General features: G+C 45.6%; 2 protein-coding genes across 2 annotated transcripts in view; one reads left to right on the top strand and one right to left on the bottom strand.

The window, feature by feature from the left end:
- Positions 1-785: 785 nt before the first annotated feature.
- Positions 786-13,696, bottom strand: LOC128342640 (zinc finger and SCAN domain-containing protein 31-like). Its single transcript, XM_053290244.1, has 4 exons — positions 13,565-13,696; positions 10,419-11,354; positions 8,121-8,220; positions 786-3,134 (listed from the first exon to the last, which is right to left on the bottom strand). Exons 2-4 carry the CDS (start codon positions 11,205-11,207, stop codon positions 2,206-2,208), a joined length of 1,818 nt encoding a protein of 605 aa, XP_053146219.1. The 5' UTR covers positions 11,208-11,354; positions 13,565-13,696; the 3' UTR covers positions 786-2,205.
- The window catches only part of LOC128342597 (zinc finger protein 397-like), a 17,485-nt gene continuing 13,595 nt past the window's right edge, over positions 13,522-17,411 (top strand). The window contains exon 1 of the mRNA XM_053290068.1: positions 13,522-13,618. The gene's annotated coding sequence lies outside the window, so the exon portion shown is untranslated. The remainder of the gene's footprint in view (positions 13,619-17,411) is intronic.

Raw genomic sequence — 17,411 nt, 5'->3', positions numbered from 1 at the left:
ATGTGCGCACGTATGTGTGTATACATATGTAGATAAGAGCTGTGGGCCCCCAAAATAACATGGAAGGGAGTTGATGTTTAACTGTAGTACTGATACTCCCCCAATGTACCATGGCATACACACCAAATTTTCTCTGGAAGGCAACATGTGTGAGGAAAAAGTTAATCTTTCAAGCTGCAGTCCTGATCTGGGTTGGAATCCTTTGAAGCTGATATTTACAAAAATAAAAAAACCAAACTCAAGGGGAGTCCCAGCAGGGGAGGAATGCTGGTAGCGAGCATGAACTGTCCCCTGTGCTAAGCAGGGTCTGCCTCAGTGGGCATTTGTATGGGAGACTAAACGTGAGTGTTGCAAGATCCGCCGCTTAGGGGATGGTGCCACAGCTCAGTGGAAGAGTATCTACATGCAGAAGGTCCTAGTTTCACTTCCCGGCATCTCCAGGAAGGGTTGAGAGAGACACTGCCAGTCAGTGTAGAGCAGGCCTGCTCAACTTAGGCCCCCCCCCAGCTGTTTTTGGACTACAACTCCCATAATCCCCAGCCACAGTAGCCAATAACCAGGGATTATGGGAGTTGCAGGCCAACATCTGCAGGAGGGCCGAAGCTGAGCAGGCCTAGTGTAGAGAGTTCTGAGCTAGATGGACCAATGGTCTGACTCGGTTATCCAGCTTTCTATGTCACTATGTTCCTAAGAGTAGCAAATACAAAGCGCACATGAAAGACTCATTGCATTTTGTTGCAAGACAGTGGAGACCGCAGTATTTATTTACTTAGGTAGTATTTAAAGTCAATCTTTAATTTGTTTAAAATTTTAAAATTGTGTAGGCAAATCTACAGCACGGTCCTAGCATGTTTACTCAGAAGGAAATTCCATTGCAATTCAATAGAGACCTACTCCCTGAGCACTGTGCTTAAGAGTTACCATTTGAGAAACAGTCACACTCAGCTATAATTAAGTCTATACTGGCCCCTTCCCCATTTCTGCTGCCTTTTGTATAGTACTTTGTTATTACTGTTTTTAGTAAGTGGCTTCTCCAGTGACTGCCTGAGGCAAGGTTTGCTTTGTTACTAAAGTTTTCCCTGCAAATTGAGCACTTATGGTAGGAATAACTAGCTTGTAGGTACAGTCAATCAGACAAAATCATGTAGACATCTGAATGCAGGTACAACATAATGTTTGAGGAAGACTCTAGGAATGAATCATTGGTCAAAGAACAGCGTTGGACATAATCTGTTAATAAGATGCGTACATTGTACACAGATAGTACATGCACCAAACATAAGAATCTAGCCTTATTCACACACTATGTTAAACGCACATAAAATCTATGTATAGTGTATACATGTACAGTTATTCGCATATTATGCTCAGCAGTCTACAGCCGTACAGGAGAACCTCAATTGCAGGTCCGGCACTTGCAGTCCGCTGTTGGGTAATTGGCACCTGAACTATGTACACTCAAGGAAAAACCAGCGTAAAACAGGTTATAGCCACATAGCCACAGAACAGGGGCAGCCAGAAATGACCACGGAAGTCATTACTGCCTGCTATTTTGTGGTTGGGAGAGATCGGGAGCCATTTTATGGCTCATTTTGACCAAAAATTGTGATTTTTTTTTTGCTTTTTAAAAATGGATTTTGATGCGGGGGGGGCATTGTTGAAACACAGGGGACCCATGGAGCATGATAGGCACCTTTTCGCTATTTTAGGCTCATTTTTAGCCGTTTTTGAAGCATCCAGGAACTTAACTCCTGGATTTCCATTGTCCCAATGCCTCGGTATTCGTTGTTTCGTTATCTGCTGTACTAGATGAGAGCGGAACCCCTGCAAATACTTAGGTCCTCCTGTACACTTCCTATCTATACCTTGCATTTGAGGGGCCTGTACCCAGTTTCAGTTTTAAAATGAACACATGTACAGACATCCACAGAAAAACCATGTACATGTATACTGACACCTGTGTATAGAAAGGGTTTCTGTTTAAAGGGTATGCATGTACGGATCTGTACACACATACAATTATTCACATGTTATGTTGAACATACATACAGCAGTACACTTCCTATCTGTATCCTTCATTTCAGGGGGCCTGTACCCAGGTTACATTTTAAGACGAACAGACATAGTCATTCACATAAAAACCCGTACATGTCTACAGAAACTGAATCTGAATAGGGCTCGTGCTGCTGGCTGTTGTACCCTTGCTCAGCTCAGATCATGGCCCTTGTTAAAAACTAGTTGCTGACCAGAGATTTCCATTTTCTGTCCAGCATGAGTCTGTTTATGTCTATTAAGGCTTGATGCACCGGTAAAACCTTTCCCACAGTCAGAGCATTCATATGGTTTCTCTCCCGTGTGTATCCTTTGGTGAGTGACAAGTTTCGGTCTCCGGCTAAACCCTTTCCCACACACCAAGCACAGAAAAGGTTTCTCTCCAGTATGGGCTCTCTCATGGACACGGAGGTGCGACCTCCGGCTGAAACCCTTCCCACAGTCAGGACATTTATACGGTCTCTCTCCAGTGTGGGTCCTTCGGTGCAAGATAAGATTTGACTGCTGGCTGAAGCTCTTCCCGCACTCCAAGCACATGTATGGTTTCTCTCCCGTGTGGGTTCTCTCATGTTTAATCAGGTTTGCTTTGTGAGCAAAGCTCTTCCCACAGTCGCTGCATATATATGGTTTCTCATTGCTGTGAGTCCTCCGGTGCCTGCTGAGACTAGAGCTGTCACTGAAGCTGTTCCCACAAATGATGCATTTGTACGGTTTTTCCCCCGTGTGGATCCTCTGATGACTGACAAGGTCAGCTTTCCGGCTAAAGCTCTTCACACAGTCTGAGCATTTGTAAGGTTTCTCTCCTGGGTGCATTCTCTGGGTCTGAATAAGTTCCACCTTGCCTCTCCAAAACTGCCCACATTCAGTGCATGCTTGCTCTCTCACACCTTTGAGAGTTTTGTCAAGTTGCTTGTAGCCCTGAGGGCAGTGAATTAACGTCTCCCTTTCCTTTCCAGTACTGATTCTCGTGTGACCCTCACAAGCTCCCCACCAATCAGAGCCATGGAAAACTTTCTTCTCAGTTGTTCCTGTTTCTATTTCCCCAGAGACATCTGGTTGATTATTCTCCTTCCTTGAATGACCTATTGGAATAAGGGGATAATATAAGAAGTCTGATTCCCTGAACTGGGGGAGTTAAGGGAACTTATAAAATGTGCTAAAATTTCCTTAGCACAGATAAACCAAAATAAAGGGCTGTGAAATTACTTGACAAACCCAATTCATTCATTTGAGAATCTTGAGAATCAAACAAATGAATGAACTTTATCAGGTAATTTCATAGCACCTTTGGGGTTTCCCCTCTTTTTTACCTTTTGGGAAAAGGAACTTCAAAATTACTACTACTACAGAACTACAACAACAAATATTTATATACTGCTTTTCAATAGGATGTGCATGAAGCATTTTGGCAGGGCGGGAAATGGGACTTTTACGCATGAGTTAAGCAGGTCCTTACCTGCTCCTCCTCCACCCCACCACATTTCCTGCTGGAGCACTGAGCCACTCAGAAGTCCATGTGCGGTTGCTGCGCTGCACCGAGCACATAGACACCACACATGGGCAGCGGCCATGAGCATGATCAGTAACACCATGCTGACCACACACATGGCCATCGCGCATGTGTGGTGGCCATGTGCGTCCTGCCACCACATGCAGGCTGCTGGGTGCATTGCAGCAGCCGCATGCAAACTTCGGACTGGCGTAGCACTGTGGCAGGAAATGTAGTGGGGCGGAGGAGGGGCAAGTAAGGACCTACTTAACTCATGCTTAAAGATCCTCTCCCCGCCTTGCTGAAATGATTGGGAGGGGGGCTGCACCGAAGCAATTTGGTACGTCCCTACTTGACGCGCCGAATCTTTTCAAGCACATTCCTTCTTTTCAACAAAAGTTCTCAAAGAGATTTATATATAAAAACAAGATCAACAAAGATGGCCCCTTGTCCCTAAAGGGCCCACAATCTTAAAAGAAACGTGAGGCAGACACCAGCAACGACTACTGGAGGGATGCTATGCTGGACTTGGATGAGGACCACTGCTCCCATCCTGCTAAATATAAGAGAATAACCACTTTAAATGGTGTCTCTTTGCACACCGCGCAGCTGGAGAGCAACCATCCCTATCAACGGACATTCATTAGTGAGAGGGGCATTTCTGCATTCCTTTATAGGGATTTATAGAAATGTAAACCAAACTATGCCATAGAAAGCTGTAGCAAAGACATTTGAGGGTGGGTGGGATGTTATCCTCATCTCAGACCTGTCTGCAAACAAAGTAAATATAGGTGACATCAGATATATCATTTTGTCCAATGTGCATATGTTTTAAAAATTAAATAGCTACCATGGGGGTCCCTGATTAAGATCATGGCATCTGGGGAGGAGGTCTTTAACTCTTTCCCCTCAAGCCATGGTCCCAACGAAGATACCCCTACTCACAAGCCAATATTTGCCTCAGGAGGGAAGTTTCCATTGGCAAATGTACACAGGAAGCTTTCTTATGCTTCTTATGCTGAGTCCGATCCTTGGCTCATCAAGCTCAGTATTGCCTCCTCTGACTGGCAGCAGCTCTCCAGGATTTCAGAAAGGAGTCTTTGCCAGCCTTACCTGGAGATGCCAGCAACTGAACCTGGAACCTTCTGCATGCAAAGCAGATACTCTACCACTGAACAATGGATGCTCCTGATGAACATATGAAACTGCCTTGTATTGAATAGGACCCTTGATCAAGTATTCTTCCATGTAGTCCATTCCAGACACAGCCGAACATTTTATATTCCACTCTCAAAGCACTGTACAGAGTTCTTCAAAATACACTGATCAAAATGCAAAGAGAATGCCTTGGGGAAATGCAATGGGAGACCAGTTCAGTTGCCCATGTCAAGTCTTTAATCACAGGGAGTTGGACTAAAAAGTCCAAAGGAACAGTGTTCCCATAATACTGTAACAAGGATCCCCAGTTGTTGTTGACTACAACTCCCAGCATCTCCAGCTGCAATGGGCTTTGGCTCGGGATTATGGGAGTTGCAGTCAACAACATCACGACTGAGGGGATACATGATAGAGGTCTATAAAATCATGCATGGTGTGGAGAAAGTGGAGAGAGAGAAATTCTTCTCCCTCTCCCATAACACTAGAACCAGGGGTCATCCCATGAAATTGATTGCCAGGAAATTTTGGATCAACAAACGGAAGTACTTTTTCACACAATGCAGAATCAACTTGTGGAATTCTCTGCCACAAGATGTGGTGACAGCCAACAACCTGGATGGCCTTAAGAGGGGTTTGGATAACTTCATGGAGGAGAGGTCTATCAACGGCTACTAGTCCAAGGGCTATAGGCCACCTCCAGCCTCAGAGGCAGGATGCCGCTGAGGCAGGATGCTCTGATCCTGTTTCATACAGTGGCCCACCAGATGCCGCTGAAAGCCACAGGCAGGAGTTGAGGGCAGAGTAACAGCAGGAGAGAGGGCATGCCCTCACCTCCTGCCTGTGGCTTCCAGCAGCATCTGGTGGGCCACTGTGTGAAACAGGATGCTGGACTAGATGGGCCTTGGGCCTGATCCAGCAGGGCTGTTCTTATGTTCTTAAAATCTAGGAATCCCTGTTACAGGGAACACTGCCAGAGAATAATGGGGAGGGCAGAACAAGGGTCCAGCATATGTACAATTGGAGTGGCAAAAAACTTCCTATCAGATTGTGTTTGGATTTTGACCAGTCACTCACTGATGGGGATGGGGCTGTAGTTCCTGGCATCTCTGGGTAGGGCTGGGAAAGACTCCTTCCTGAGAGGAGTGAGAGGAGAGCTGGTCTTGTAGCAAGCATGACTTGTCCCCTTAGCTAAGCAGGGTCTGCCCTGGTTGCATATGAATGGGAGACTTGATGTGTGAGCACCGCAAGATATTCTCCCCTCGGGATGAAGCCGCTCTGGGAAGAGCAGAAGGTTCCAAGTTCCCTCCCTGGCAGCATCTCCGAGATAGGGCTCCGAGACACTCCTGCCTGCAACCTTGGAGGAGCTGCTGCCAGTCTGTGTAGGCAATACTGAGCTAGATGGACTGATGGTCTGACTTAGTATATAGCAGGTTCCTATGAGACTCTGGAGAGCCGCTGCCAGTCAGTGTAGACCAGGGCTGCACAGCTTCAGCCCTCTTGCAAAGGTTGGACCACAGCTCTCGTAATTCCCTGACTATTGGCCACTGTGGCTGGGGATCGGTGGTCCAAACACAGCTGGAGGGCTGATGCTGTGCAGCCCAAGTGTAGGCAGCAGTGAGCCAGATGGAGCTAGGCAGTTTTGCTGCTCCGTATACAGCAGCTTCCTATGTTCTATACAACGCAAGGCGCATGGGTGATAGGATCCCTGCATGTGCGGCTGCATCCGGAGAAATAAGGTTGACCAAGTTGCACACCAGGACAGTGCTGCTCTGGCATCATAGCAATAGCAATAGCAATAGCACTTACATTTATATACCGCTCTATAGCCGGAGCTCTCTAAGCGGTTTACAATGATTTAGCATATTGCCCCCAACATTCTGGGTACTCATTTTACCGACCTCGGAAGGATGGAAGGCTGAGTCAACCTTGAACCCCTGGTCAGGATCGAACTTGTAACCTTCTGGTTACAGGGCGGCAGTTTTACCACTGCGCCACCAGGGGCTCTTTTGCATATTGCACAATGGGACATCCATTGGGAACAACAAGTGTCCCGTCCCATAAGCGGAGCTGCTGCCCTGGGGTGCAACTCCACCGACCTTGTTGGCACCAATGCAGCAGCACAGGCCAAGCTCCTGCTGTCCCCATTGCCCTGTGAAGTCTGTAAGCAACCATCGCTGATGGAAGCCCCTCCTCAGAAACTCCAGCTGAGCCCAGTAACGAAGGCATAAACAGAGGCGCTCTAACCCCCAGACTTTGGGGCCCTGGTCTATGGCCTCCAAGGTCCGGTGGCCCCTCCAAATGGCCGGCGGGGCCTTCGGCAGCCACTCCGCCCCCCCCGCCCCACCAAAACCTCTGTGTTGTTGTTTTCATTACGGCTGCCGCACGGCCAAGGGAAGGCTGTCAGGGGTGAGCCCAGGAAAGCAGTCCTCCTCTCCACCCCACAGCAGCGGCGATGTCTGGAGAAATGCTGGACCTGTCCGTTCAGCTAAGCGTCTCTTTCTCACTGCAAGGTGTGCCTGCACAGTTGAGAGAGATTGTGGCAAGCCCATGACATCACGGGCTGGCGACAATCTCTCTCACCTGTGTAGGCACGCCTCGCAGTAAGGAAGAGACACTGGGCAGAAAGGACAGGCCCAGCGTCGCTCCGGCCGCCGCCACCAGGTGGTGGTGGGAGAAGGACTGCTGGGCTCACACACACCCCGGCAACCGCCCCTTGGCTGCAGAGCGGCTGAAACAAAAATAAAAATGGAGGTTTGGCGCAGAAGGAGACCCCCAAAAAGTAGGTTTGGGGGGACATCGCGCCCAGGGGCGTATCTAGGGTGGGGCAGGCAGGGCACGTGCCCCGGGTGTCACCTGAAGGGGGCGCCATTTCTTAAATTTTTTTTTTTTTAAAGGCTGCCGAAAACAAAATGGCCACCACGCATGCTCAAATGGCCTCTTTGAGGCCCTAGGCCATACCAGGCCTCACAGAGGCCATTTGAGCATGCGTGGTGGCCATTTTGTTTTCAGCTGCCATTTAAAAAAAATTTATTTTAAAAAATGGTCACCGCACATGCTTAAATGGTCCCTGTGAGGCCCTAGAGGCCAGCAGGGGGGAGGGGAAACTTTTGCAGACCCCCCCAGCCTTTAGAATCCCCCCAAAGGGGCTACAGGTAATTTTTTTAAAAAAAAAAATTAATATAATATTAGTCACTGTACACATATTCAGATATGTGACTTGTATGTGACCTTCAGACTTGTATATTTCCGCTGATATTATGGTAAAGTTATCTGAAAGATGGGTGTCAGATGTTTGGACAGGGGGCGCAATTTTAATGCTTGCCCTAGGCGCTATTTTCCTTAGATACGCCTCTGATCGCGCCAGGGGCAGTCCGGGCAGCAAAACTGCCTAGGTGTGCCCCAAGGCACAAAGAATACTTACCCGGCCTGTTTGCATCCAAGTCCTCCTCCTGTTTGATCTGTCTGAATGCTGGATTTTGCCATGTGTCCAAGGGATCCGACTCCTCCAATGGCCTCAGCACCTGAAACAGCACGGAGGATCCCATTATTATTCATCATTGCTACATTACACTCCACTCTCCCTCTGAGGAGCTCAGTGTGACTTATTTATCTCTCATTCATTACTAAAGGTACTTTAAGGCTATGTTTCTATTTTTAAAAACACACACAATAAGGCAGTTCACACAATCAATATTGGGAAAGGAGGAGCCTCCTCTCCTAACTGGGGTGCTGTGTGTGCTCCTGTTTGCCAGTCAAAAACAAGGTTGGAGGCGGGGAGTTTGATCATGAGCTAAGCCCCAGCTGGGTAGGGCGATTTTTCTTCCTATCTCATTCTGAAGCTGGGGATGGAATCTAAATCGGGCGTGGATGGTCATCACCCACCCCCACACCAACCAGCTGGGGCTTAGCTCCCGATCAAGCTCCCTGCCACCAACCTTGTCTTCACTGAATTTACCCAAATAGAAGGTGAATTTGAATTTAAGATGACCCTCTTAAATATAGGGGTTAAACACAGGTTGTACTTCTACTTACCTGAAAGGAACAGGACTCTGAATTTAAGATGCCCTGCCAATTCCTAATTTTAAAGAACTGGGAAACAAGCTAGTCTTGGATTCATGTTAATACTGTAGCTGACTCAGCATTAGGGTAGGCCTCTCCATCCTATCCTACTGCTGATTGTGAGAACTGTATATTATATATGCAGCATAGCACGTACAATAAAAATGAGAACAATAGTTTTCAAATAACAACTACAACAAAATTAGACTTCGGAGATGCATGGCTCTCAGTTGGTCTCCTGGCCACCCTGCTCTGAAGGCTTGGCCTGCTTAGGCTTCAACCAGGTAACACAAAGCAGACTGAGATCTATACACAAGGAAGGGGAATACAAAATAAACAGATCCCAACTATGCCGAAGGAGCCCACTGGTTAGCCGAGTTTAACAGCGCGTGTGTTAGTGCCAGCTGCTTCCAGCCATCGCTGACACAGGAGTGGGCTCGTGGCCACTGTGGGAGGTAATTTCCGGCCACCATTTTGTCCACAGGAACCATTTTGTTTTTTAAAAAAAGTAGTTGGAAAACATCCACAATTTTTTGGACTTTGGGCGGGCATTTGGGGGGCATTGCTGGACTCCAGGAGACCCACGGAGCAGAGTAGGGCACTTTATTTGGTCTGTTTTCCATTTAAAAAAATGTTTTAACCACATTTCTTAAGACTCTAGGAATCTAACCCCCACGATCCCATAGTCTCAATGCCTCATTATCCACAGTTTCGTTACCCGCTGTAATCTGCAGGAATTGATCCCTTGAGGATAATGAAGTCCACTTGTGCTACATATATAATATACATACTAATGTATAAACACTCATTGTAAAAATGCACCCTAGCATGACAGTAATAAATAAATTTGAGCATAGTTGGAATCCAAATATTTTATATTCACCTGCTTAGGCTTCAGCCACCATAGAGACAGAAATGTGACCACTAAGGGTTGCACTCTACCTCCTTCCATCCCTCGCACTGAACACCTTTGACCCAGCCAGCAACTCTAAAGCCAGGGGCTAGAATTCCTCCCTGCTAGCACAGAGATGTGCAGATTTCCAAACCAGAAAATACAGTACCATGTGCAAGATATCTTACAACAGGGATGCCCAACCTTGGGTCCTCAGATGATGCTGGACTACACAACCCATCATCCCCCACCACAATGGCCTTCGGTACTGCACCCTTGATATCTTATAACAGAGGTCCCCAGGCTTGGGTCCCCCATATGTTGTCAGACTACAACTTCCTTTGGGCATTGTACCTGGAGATGATGGGCTTTGTAGTCCAACAACATCTGGGGATGCAAGGCTAGGAATCCCCGCCTGATAACATTTATCTCCAGCCAATCAAAGATTATCCCTAGCTGTGAAGACATATTATTGGGACAATTTATTGGTTTTGCAATTTACACTTCACTCGCCTACGGGAATCCTCTTTGGACTTTACTCTTTGGCAATATTATGTGTATGTATTAGTGTGAGATGGACGGAGCTTATATTGAGTCAGGTCACTGGTACCCCAACTCCAGTACTGGCTATTCTGATTGACAAGGGCTCCTTAAGATCCTTCTAACTGGAGATACCAGGGATCAAACCTGGGATCCTACACATGCAAAGCATGCCACTGAACAATGGACAAGGTTTTGAATAAAAACCGCTTGAGAGAACAATTTCACCTTCTCATCTCCCCTCTGATCCTGTCGCTGCTTCGGAAGGAAATCTTCGGCTAAGGCCACCGCCTGGGAACAAGTCTCGGGGTCCCAGGCCCTGATTCTGCTCTGGATTTCTTTCGGGAGGATGGTCAGAAACTGCTCCAGGATCACCAGCTCCAGAATCTGCTCCTTGGTGTGACTTTCCGGCTTCAGCCACAGGTAGCAAAGTTCACGGAGTCTTCGACAAACTTCCCGTGGTCCTTCTGCTTCCCAGTAGGAGAAATGCCTGAAGTGTTGCCGTTGTGAATCCAAGGCAACCGTTTCCCCATCAAAGGTTTCTTCCTTCATTTCCCCACTCCAGTCTGTGGCCAAGGGATTTCGATCAGTTGCTTGCGATTCCTTACAGAGGCCTAGCGAGAGTAGTGTCGTTTTTTCTACTTCACGCTGTTGATTAAGCTCAGTTGTGTCCCCAAACAGGGACAGAAAATCCTCAGGATTGGGCCTTGGCATGGGCTGCTGCATCTGAGAACTGCCTCCATCTAAGCGAGGGGCATCCAGCGCTTTCACAAACCCCTGAAGCTGAGCCTCCCAGCACTGCTGAAGCTCTTCAATTGGCTCCTGTTTAACCTGTGGGGGGATGGCACTTCCCCAGAATTCTCTCAAGCTCCCAGCCCGGATCACAAGAGAACTTTTTTCTACCATCTTCTCAGAGTCTGGGCCTGCCAAGACCACTTCCTCCAGCTGCGTTCCACTCTCTGATGCCACCTTTAGCTTTAAACCCAAGGCTGATGCATTGCCCCACTCAGCTGCCATTTTGATTTTGTGGAGCAAGGATGGCCCAAACCAGCGCTACTGGTTATTTTCACAGAATCAACAGGACTTTCTTGGGAGACTAGAGTCTCTGGCTCGGCAGATGGTTTTGCAGGAAGCTTCAGGATTTCAGATGAGTGAGCCTTCTCCCTATGAGAGAGAAAAAACAATCCAAACGATTAAATAATTAAATAATTAGACAATCAAGAGAGCAGAAGTGAGCATTCATTTTTTCTTTAAATTTGATTTTTTTAAACATATTACATACATAAATTTCAATAATTTCAACAGTAAAGAAAGGAGAAAATATAATTAAACAGATTCCTATAAATCTGTAAAAAATACACCAACAATAAATTATTCTGTAAAACTCCAACACTTATTTCTACCCCTTTTCTTAAATTAATACTTATTTCAGTTCTATTTCAACAATGTTTTTAAAATCAGACTTCACCAGGAATTCTCAAATTTGAGTCCCAATATAGTGTTGGTCTGCAACTTGACCAGTGTGGTTAGGCATTATTTTATTTATTTATTTATTCATTCATTCATTCGATTTCTATACTGCCCTTCCAAAAATGGCTCAGTTAAAATTTATTTATTTTACACAAAGAAATAACAAATAAATAAATTATGGAAGTTGTAGTCCAACAACATCTTGGGACCCACATTTGAGAATCTCTGGGTTACACGATTATTGAAATTTACAGTGAAGCCAAACATTTATATTTATCTATATCATGATTGTAATTCTGTTTCCAATATTGAAAAGAGATTTCCACTCTACACTAGACCTAGCTCTTATCTGCCTCCCATCTCTTAACATTACCAATTCAGTTGGTAACTGGTCTTGTGGTAGCAAGCATAACTTGTCCTCTTTGCTAAGCAGGGTCCACCCTAGTGGTTGCATTTGAATGGGAGACTAGATGAGTGAGCACAAACTATTTCCCTTAGTTTGTGGGGCCACTCTGACTAGAGCACCTGCATGCACGCATGCAGAAGGTTTCAAGTTCCCTCCCTGGCATCTCCAAGATAGGGCTCCGAGACATTCCTGCCTGCAACCTTGGAGAAGCCACTGCCAGTCTGTGTAGGCAATACTGAGCTAGATGGACCAATGGTCTGACTCAGTATAAGGCAGCTTCCTATGTTTCTGTGTAGAGTTTTTGAACATCTGAACTATAGACCAGAGATAACACTATTCCTATGCAAAGGAGCAGCCTACCAAAAATGTCATACACTTGAAGCGGGCAAGACAAGAGCCCTATCCACACATTATGTTCAACATTCATAAGAGTGTATGGTGTACGCAGGAGGAGATCTGTAGTTACACATTCACTCATTATGTTGTAGCAGTACACTTCCTGTGTCTACCATGCTTTTGAGAGGCCCTATACCCATGTTCACTTTAAAAATAAACACAGGTGCAGTCATTCACACAAAAACATGTACAAGTGTACGGATTTCTGCACACTCGTACAACATAATGTCTGAATAAGGCCAAAGTCCTTTCTTCTCCTTCTGCTCCACCCTCAATTGTCCCTCCCTACTCAGGAGCTTGTTATTTCTTTCCCAATTATGTTTCTAGTCTCACATAGAAACATAGGAAGCGGCCTTATACCAAGTCAGATCACTGATTAACTCAGTATTGTCTACACAGACTGGCAGCAGCTTCTCCAAGGTTGCAGGCAGGAATCTCTCTCAGCCCTATCTTGGAGATGCTGCCAGGGAGGAAACTTGGAACCTTCTGCTCTTCCCAGAGCGGCTCCATCCCCTAAGGGGAATCTCTTACTGTGCTTGCATGTAGTCTCCCATTCAAATACAAACCAGTGTGGACCCTACTTAGCTAAGGGGACAATGCATGCTTGCTACCACAAGACCTCTCTCCTTCCCTAGGGATTTTCAAACTGGAATCTGTTAGGGAGGCTGCTGCAGATTTCTGCTCTCTTATGCTGGTCTTGAACCATAATAAAGATGATGGCTTAATTGCTTGATTTCTGCTCTAAGCAGCAGCTGGACAAGAAGAGCTTCAGTGAAGTCCTTTGAGTTCGAATACTCTATGAATAAAGTGCAGCGGCATGCAGACCACTGGCTCAACCAAGAAACTGCAGCTGCTACTGCCGATGAGGAGCCTTTGAAGTTGCCTTAATCCGAGTCAGACTCCAGGTTCTCTCAGCCAAGCATGGTCTACTCTGCCTAACAGCAGCTCTCCAAGCAGGCATCCCATCCAGCTCTGGCACTTTAAATCTTCCTACCTGGAGACACCAGGGATTGAACCTGGAACTTTCTGCATGCAAAGCAGGTGTTCTGCCACTGAGCCAAACCCCTCACGTCTTCCCTCCATCCCAAAGCCCTAAACTCACCCTAGAAAAGTCTTCTAATCCTGGGAAGAAATGCAAAGGCTACTTTCTCAGAGGGTCGGTGGACCAGGAAGTTACCCCCTCCTCACGCCTTCCCTGGCAAGCTGGGGGACCCCTCTAGCCATCTGAACTCTCTCAGCTTAACCCTGAGAAAGCCACCCAAAGTGAAGACAATATTGCCTTGCCTAGGAAAGGATACTGTATATCTTTTGCAGCAGGTGGTAAAGTGACCCTATAGGCTCCTATCTCTTTAACACTTGGGGAGAGTAGAGAATTTTAGAGATGCAGCTTTTCTCTCCCTTGCAAGGCTGCCTGCACAGTGCGGCAGCCTGTGGTGCTGCTGGGAAGAAGAGAAAAGCTGCACCTTGTGAAATTCTCCCTTCTACCAGCTGCTCAACTCCCTCTTCTATACAACTATTAAAGACATAGCCCCATTTCTCCTCTTTGGAATGCTCTCCCAGTGGGCATCCACTCCCCAATCTCCATGAACAGTTTTTAGAAAGCAAGTAAAATGTTGGCTTTTTACCCATTCTTTCAAATGAGTGTTTTGTTTGCTGCTGCTTTGTATCTTATGGTTATATTGTCCATATTTTTTTAAAAAAACTTTTAATTATTATTTCTTGTTAACACAGTCAGACAGGTGTTATTGACTGGTTTGTTTTATCCAGACATCGAGTCCTTCCCAAGGACCTGGGATGGCTGAATTTTATTGTCAATTGTTATAGATATCGTCGCAGAATATAGGCTGTTCCCAGTAAAGTTGCTTTTTGTAACTGGCTGATGGTGATTTCTGTGGCCCCTATGGTGTTGAGGTGCTCTTCAAGGTCTTTTGGAACTGCACCCAGGGCGCCAATGACCACTGGGATTATTTTGGTCTTTTTCTGCCACAGCCTTTCCATTTCAATTTGTAGATCTTTGTATTTGGTGATTTTTTCTATTTCTTTTTCTTCTATTCTGCTATCCCCTGGTATTGCTGTGTTGATTATTTTGACTTGTTTTTCTTTCTTCTCGACTACAGTTATATCTGGTGTATTGTGTGGCAGATGTTTGTCTGTTTGTAGTCGGAAGTCCCATAATATTTTTGCATCTTCATTTTCTTCAACTTTTTCAATTTTATGGTCCCGCCAATTTTTGGCTACAGGTAGCTTGTATTTTTTGCAGATGTTCCAGTGTATCATCCCTGCTACTTTGTCATGCCTTTGTTTGTAGTCAGTCTGTGCAATCTTTTTACAACAGCTGATTAGGTGGTCCACGGTTTCATCTGCTTCTTTACAAAGGCGGCACTTGCTGTTTGTTGTGGATTTTTCGACTTTTGCTCTTATTGCATTTGTTCTTAGTGCCTGTTCTTGTGCAGCCAGTATTAAACCCTCTGTTTCTTTCTTCAGGTTGGTATTCTTAAGCCATTGCCAGGTCTTGGTGATGTCTGATTTTCCACTTATATTGTGCAAATATTGACCATGCAGTGGCTTATTTTTCCATTTTTCTGCTCGGTTCTTGACTTGTCCTTTCTTGTAGGCCGGCTTTGAAGTGCATCTTCTTCACTGTCCTTGATATATTCTTCAAGGCCTTTTTTCTCCTCCTCTACTGTTTGATGGACTTGCAGCATTCCTCTTCCACCTGAGCTGCGAGGGAGGTAGAGCCTATCGACTGCGGGGGTGCAGAGCATGATTGATGGTCATGATTTTCCTGGTCTTACGATCTAGCGTCTCTAGCTCTGCCTGGGTCCAGTGTATTATTCCTGCAGTGTATCTGATAATAGTGTAGCCCAGGTGTTTATGGCTTGTATGGTGTTCCCGCCATTGAGTTTGGACTTAAGGATTTTTCTAACTCTCCTGATGTATTCACTTCCAATGTTTCTTTTAACTTCAGTGTGTGCAATGTTATCAGCCTGGAGAATGCCCAAGTATTTGTAATGTTCTTTCTCTTCCAGGTTCTTGATGTTGCTTCCACTGGGCAGTTCTATTTCTTCTGTTTTTGTTATTTTTCCTCTGTTCATTATTAATGCAGCACACTTGTCTAGTCCAAACTCCATTGCTATATCGCTACTGAATATATGGACAGTGTTTAGCAGTGATTCGATTTCTAACTGGAACTTTCCATACAACTTCAGATCGTCCATGTACAGCAGATGATTTATTTTACTTGATGTTTTAGATGTTTGGTATCCGAGGCCTGTTTTGTGTAGTATTTATGAAAGTGGGGTCCTGGCGATTAGAAACAACAGAAGGGATAGTGAGTCCCCTTGGAGAATGCCTCTTCTAATGCTAACCTGTCCAAGTGTCTCGCCATTGATTGTTAACTGAAAAGGCGGTATAAAAATCTAACAATAAAATAAATAAATAAATAAATAAATTCCCCTTGACACTGACCATCTTACCTGGACAAACAAATTGATCAAGGCATCCCCAAGAGGCAAAACTAGGGGCAAAATAGGACAAGTGAATTACCAGGGACAGATTCCAGAAAATCAGGCCTGTCTCTGGTCATAGTGACCATTGGCGCACATGGTGTGGAGCCTATGATGTATATCCCACCTTCAGGAGGTGGCCACCAGTCATCCCAACACTGTACTGGGTGTGCTGTTCAAAACTGTGGTATTCCAGGTCCTGAACAGATCATGCCCCAAATGAAGAGCCCTTTAGGAACCTAGGAAGCTGCCCTTGACACAGTCAGACCCTTGGTCCATCTAGCTCAGCGTTATCCCTAACCCCTAACCCTCATCCCTGCTAACTGGGCAAAGAGGCACCTTTTACCGTGGTGATTCTCTTTATTTAGCAGGGGGAGAGTAACTGGCCATATCCACCCCCACCACAGTACTTCCGGTGACTGTTGCTGGTGTCTATCTTATGTTTCTTTTTAGAATGTGAGCCCTTTGGGGACAGGGTTCCATCTTATTTGTTTGTTATTTCTCTGTGTAAACTGCCCTGAGGCATTTTTGGAAGGGCAGTATAGAAATCGAATGAAGAAGAAGAAGAAGAAGAAGAGTGCAATTCTGGGGGAAATTATGGGACAATCCAATAGATTATAATAAAAAAGCAGGCTGGGTGAAAGAGCTTGAAAAATTTAGCCAACAAATGCAAGATCTAATAATAACACCAGAATTAATAAGTGAAAGAGCAAAGAAAATTAAAAATCATGCACCAGGCGACGATGAACTGCATGGCTTTTGGCTTAAACACCTAACAAGCCTTCATAAACAACTATCAAAACAGTTCAATCACATTTTGCAAGGAGGTGATATTGAACAATGGCTAACAACTGGGAAAACTCATCTCATCATGAAAGGCCCAGCAAAAGGTGCAGTTCCAAGTAATTATAGACTGATAACCTGTCTGCCAACCATGTTCAAATTATTAACTTGAATAATAGCAGATGAAGTGATGCAACACTTATTAACTAAGCGGGGCGGAACGCAACGTGTGGACTGCGTGGGAAATTCAGACTCCCGTGTTCAGATGAAAAATACAGGGAAGGATGGAAACGATAAGGCTGAGGAAGAGGCATGCGTGCTCTTCCCACTGACTTCAGCAGGGCTTACTCCCAAGTACGCATGCCTGGGATAGCAAACCTTCCTTGACTCTGTACTGCATGCTTACTCTTGAGTAGCCGTGGCTAGGAGCAAGCTGTGCACAAGAATATGGAGTGAGCCATCAGTGGGACTTACTTTTGAGTAAATAAGTACTGGATCAGGTTGTAAGGCTATTATTTATTTATCAAATTTGTATACCGCCCCAAACTTTCGTCCCTGGGCGGTTTACAATAACATCAAACCAGTTAAAACCTATGATCCTATGCAGATCCCCCTAAACAATGGAGGAGTTCCCCTCCTTATTTTATTAAACTGCACCCC

The sequence above is a fragment of the Hemicordylus capensis genome, chromosome 2 (assembly GCF_027244095.1).
Source record: "Hemicordylus capensis ecotype Gifberg chromosome 2, rHemCap1.1.pri, whole genome shotgun sequence".
NCBI lineage: Eukaryota > Metazoa > Chordata > Lepidosauria > Squamata > Cordylidae > Hemicordylus > Hemicordylus capensis.
The sequence above is the reverse complement of the archived record's forward strand: the minus strand, read 5'-3'. Positions and strand labels throughout refer to the sequence as shown.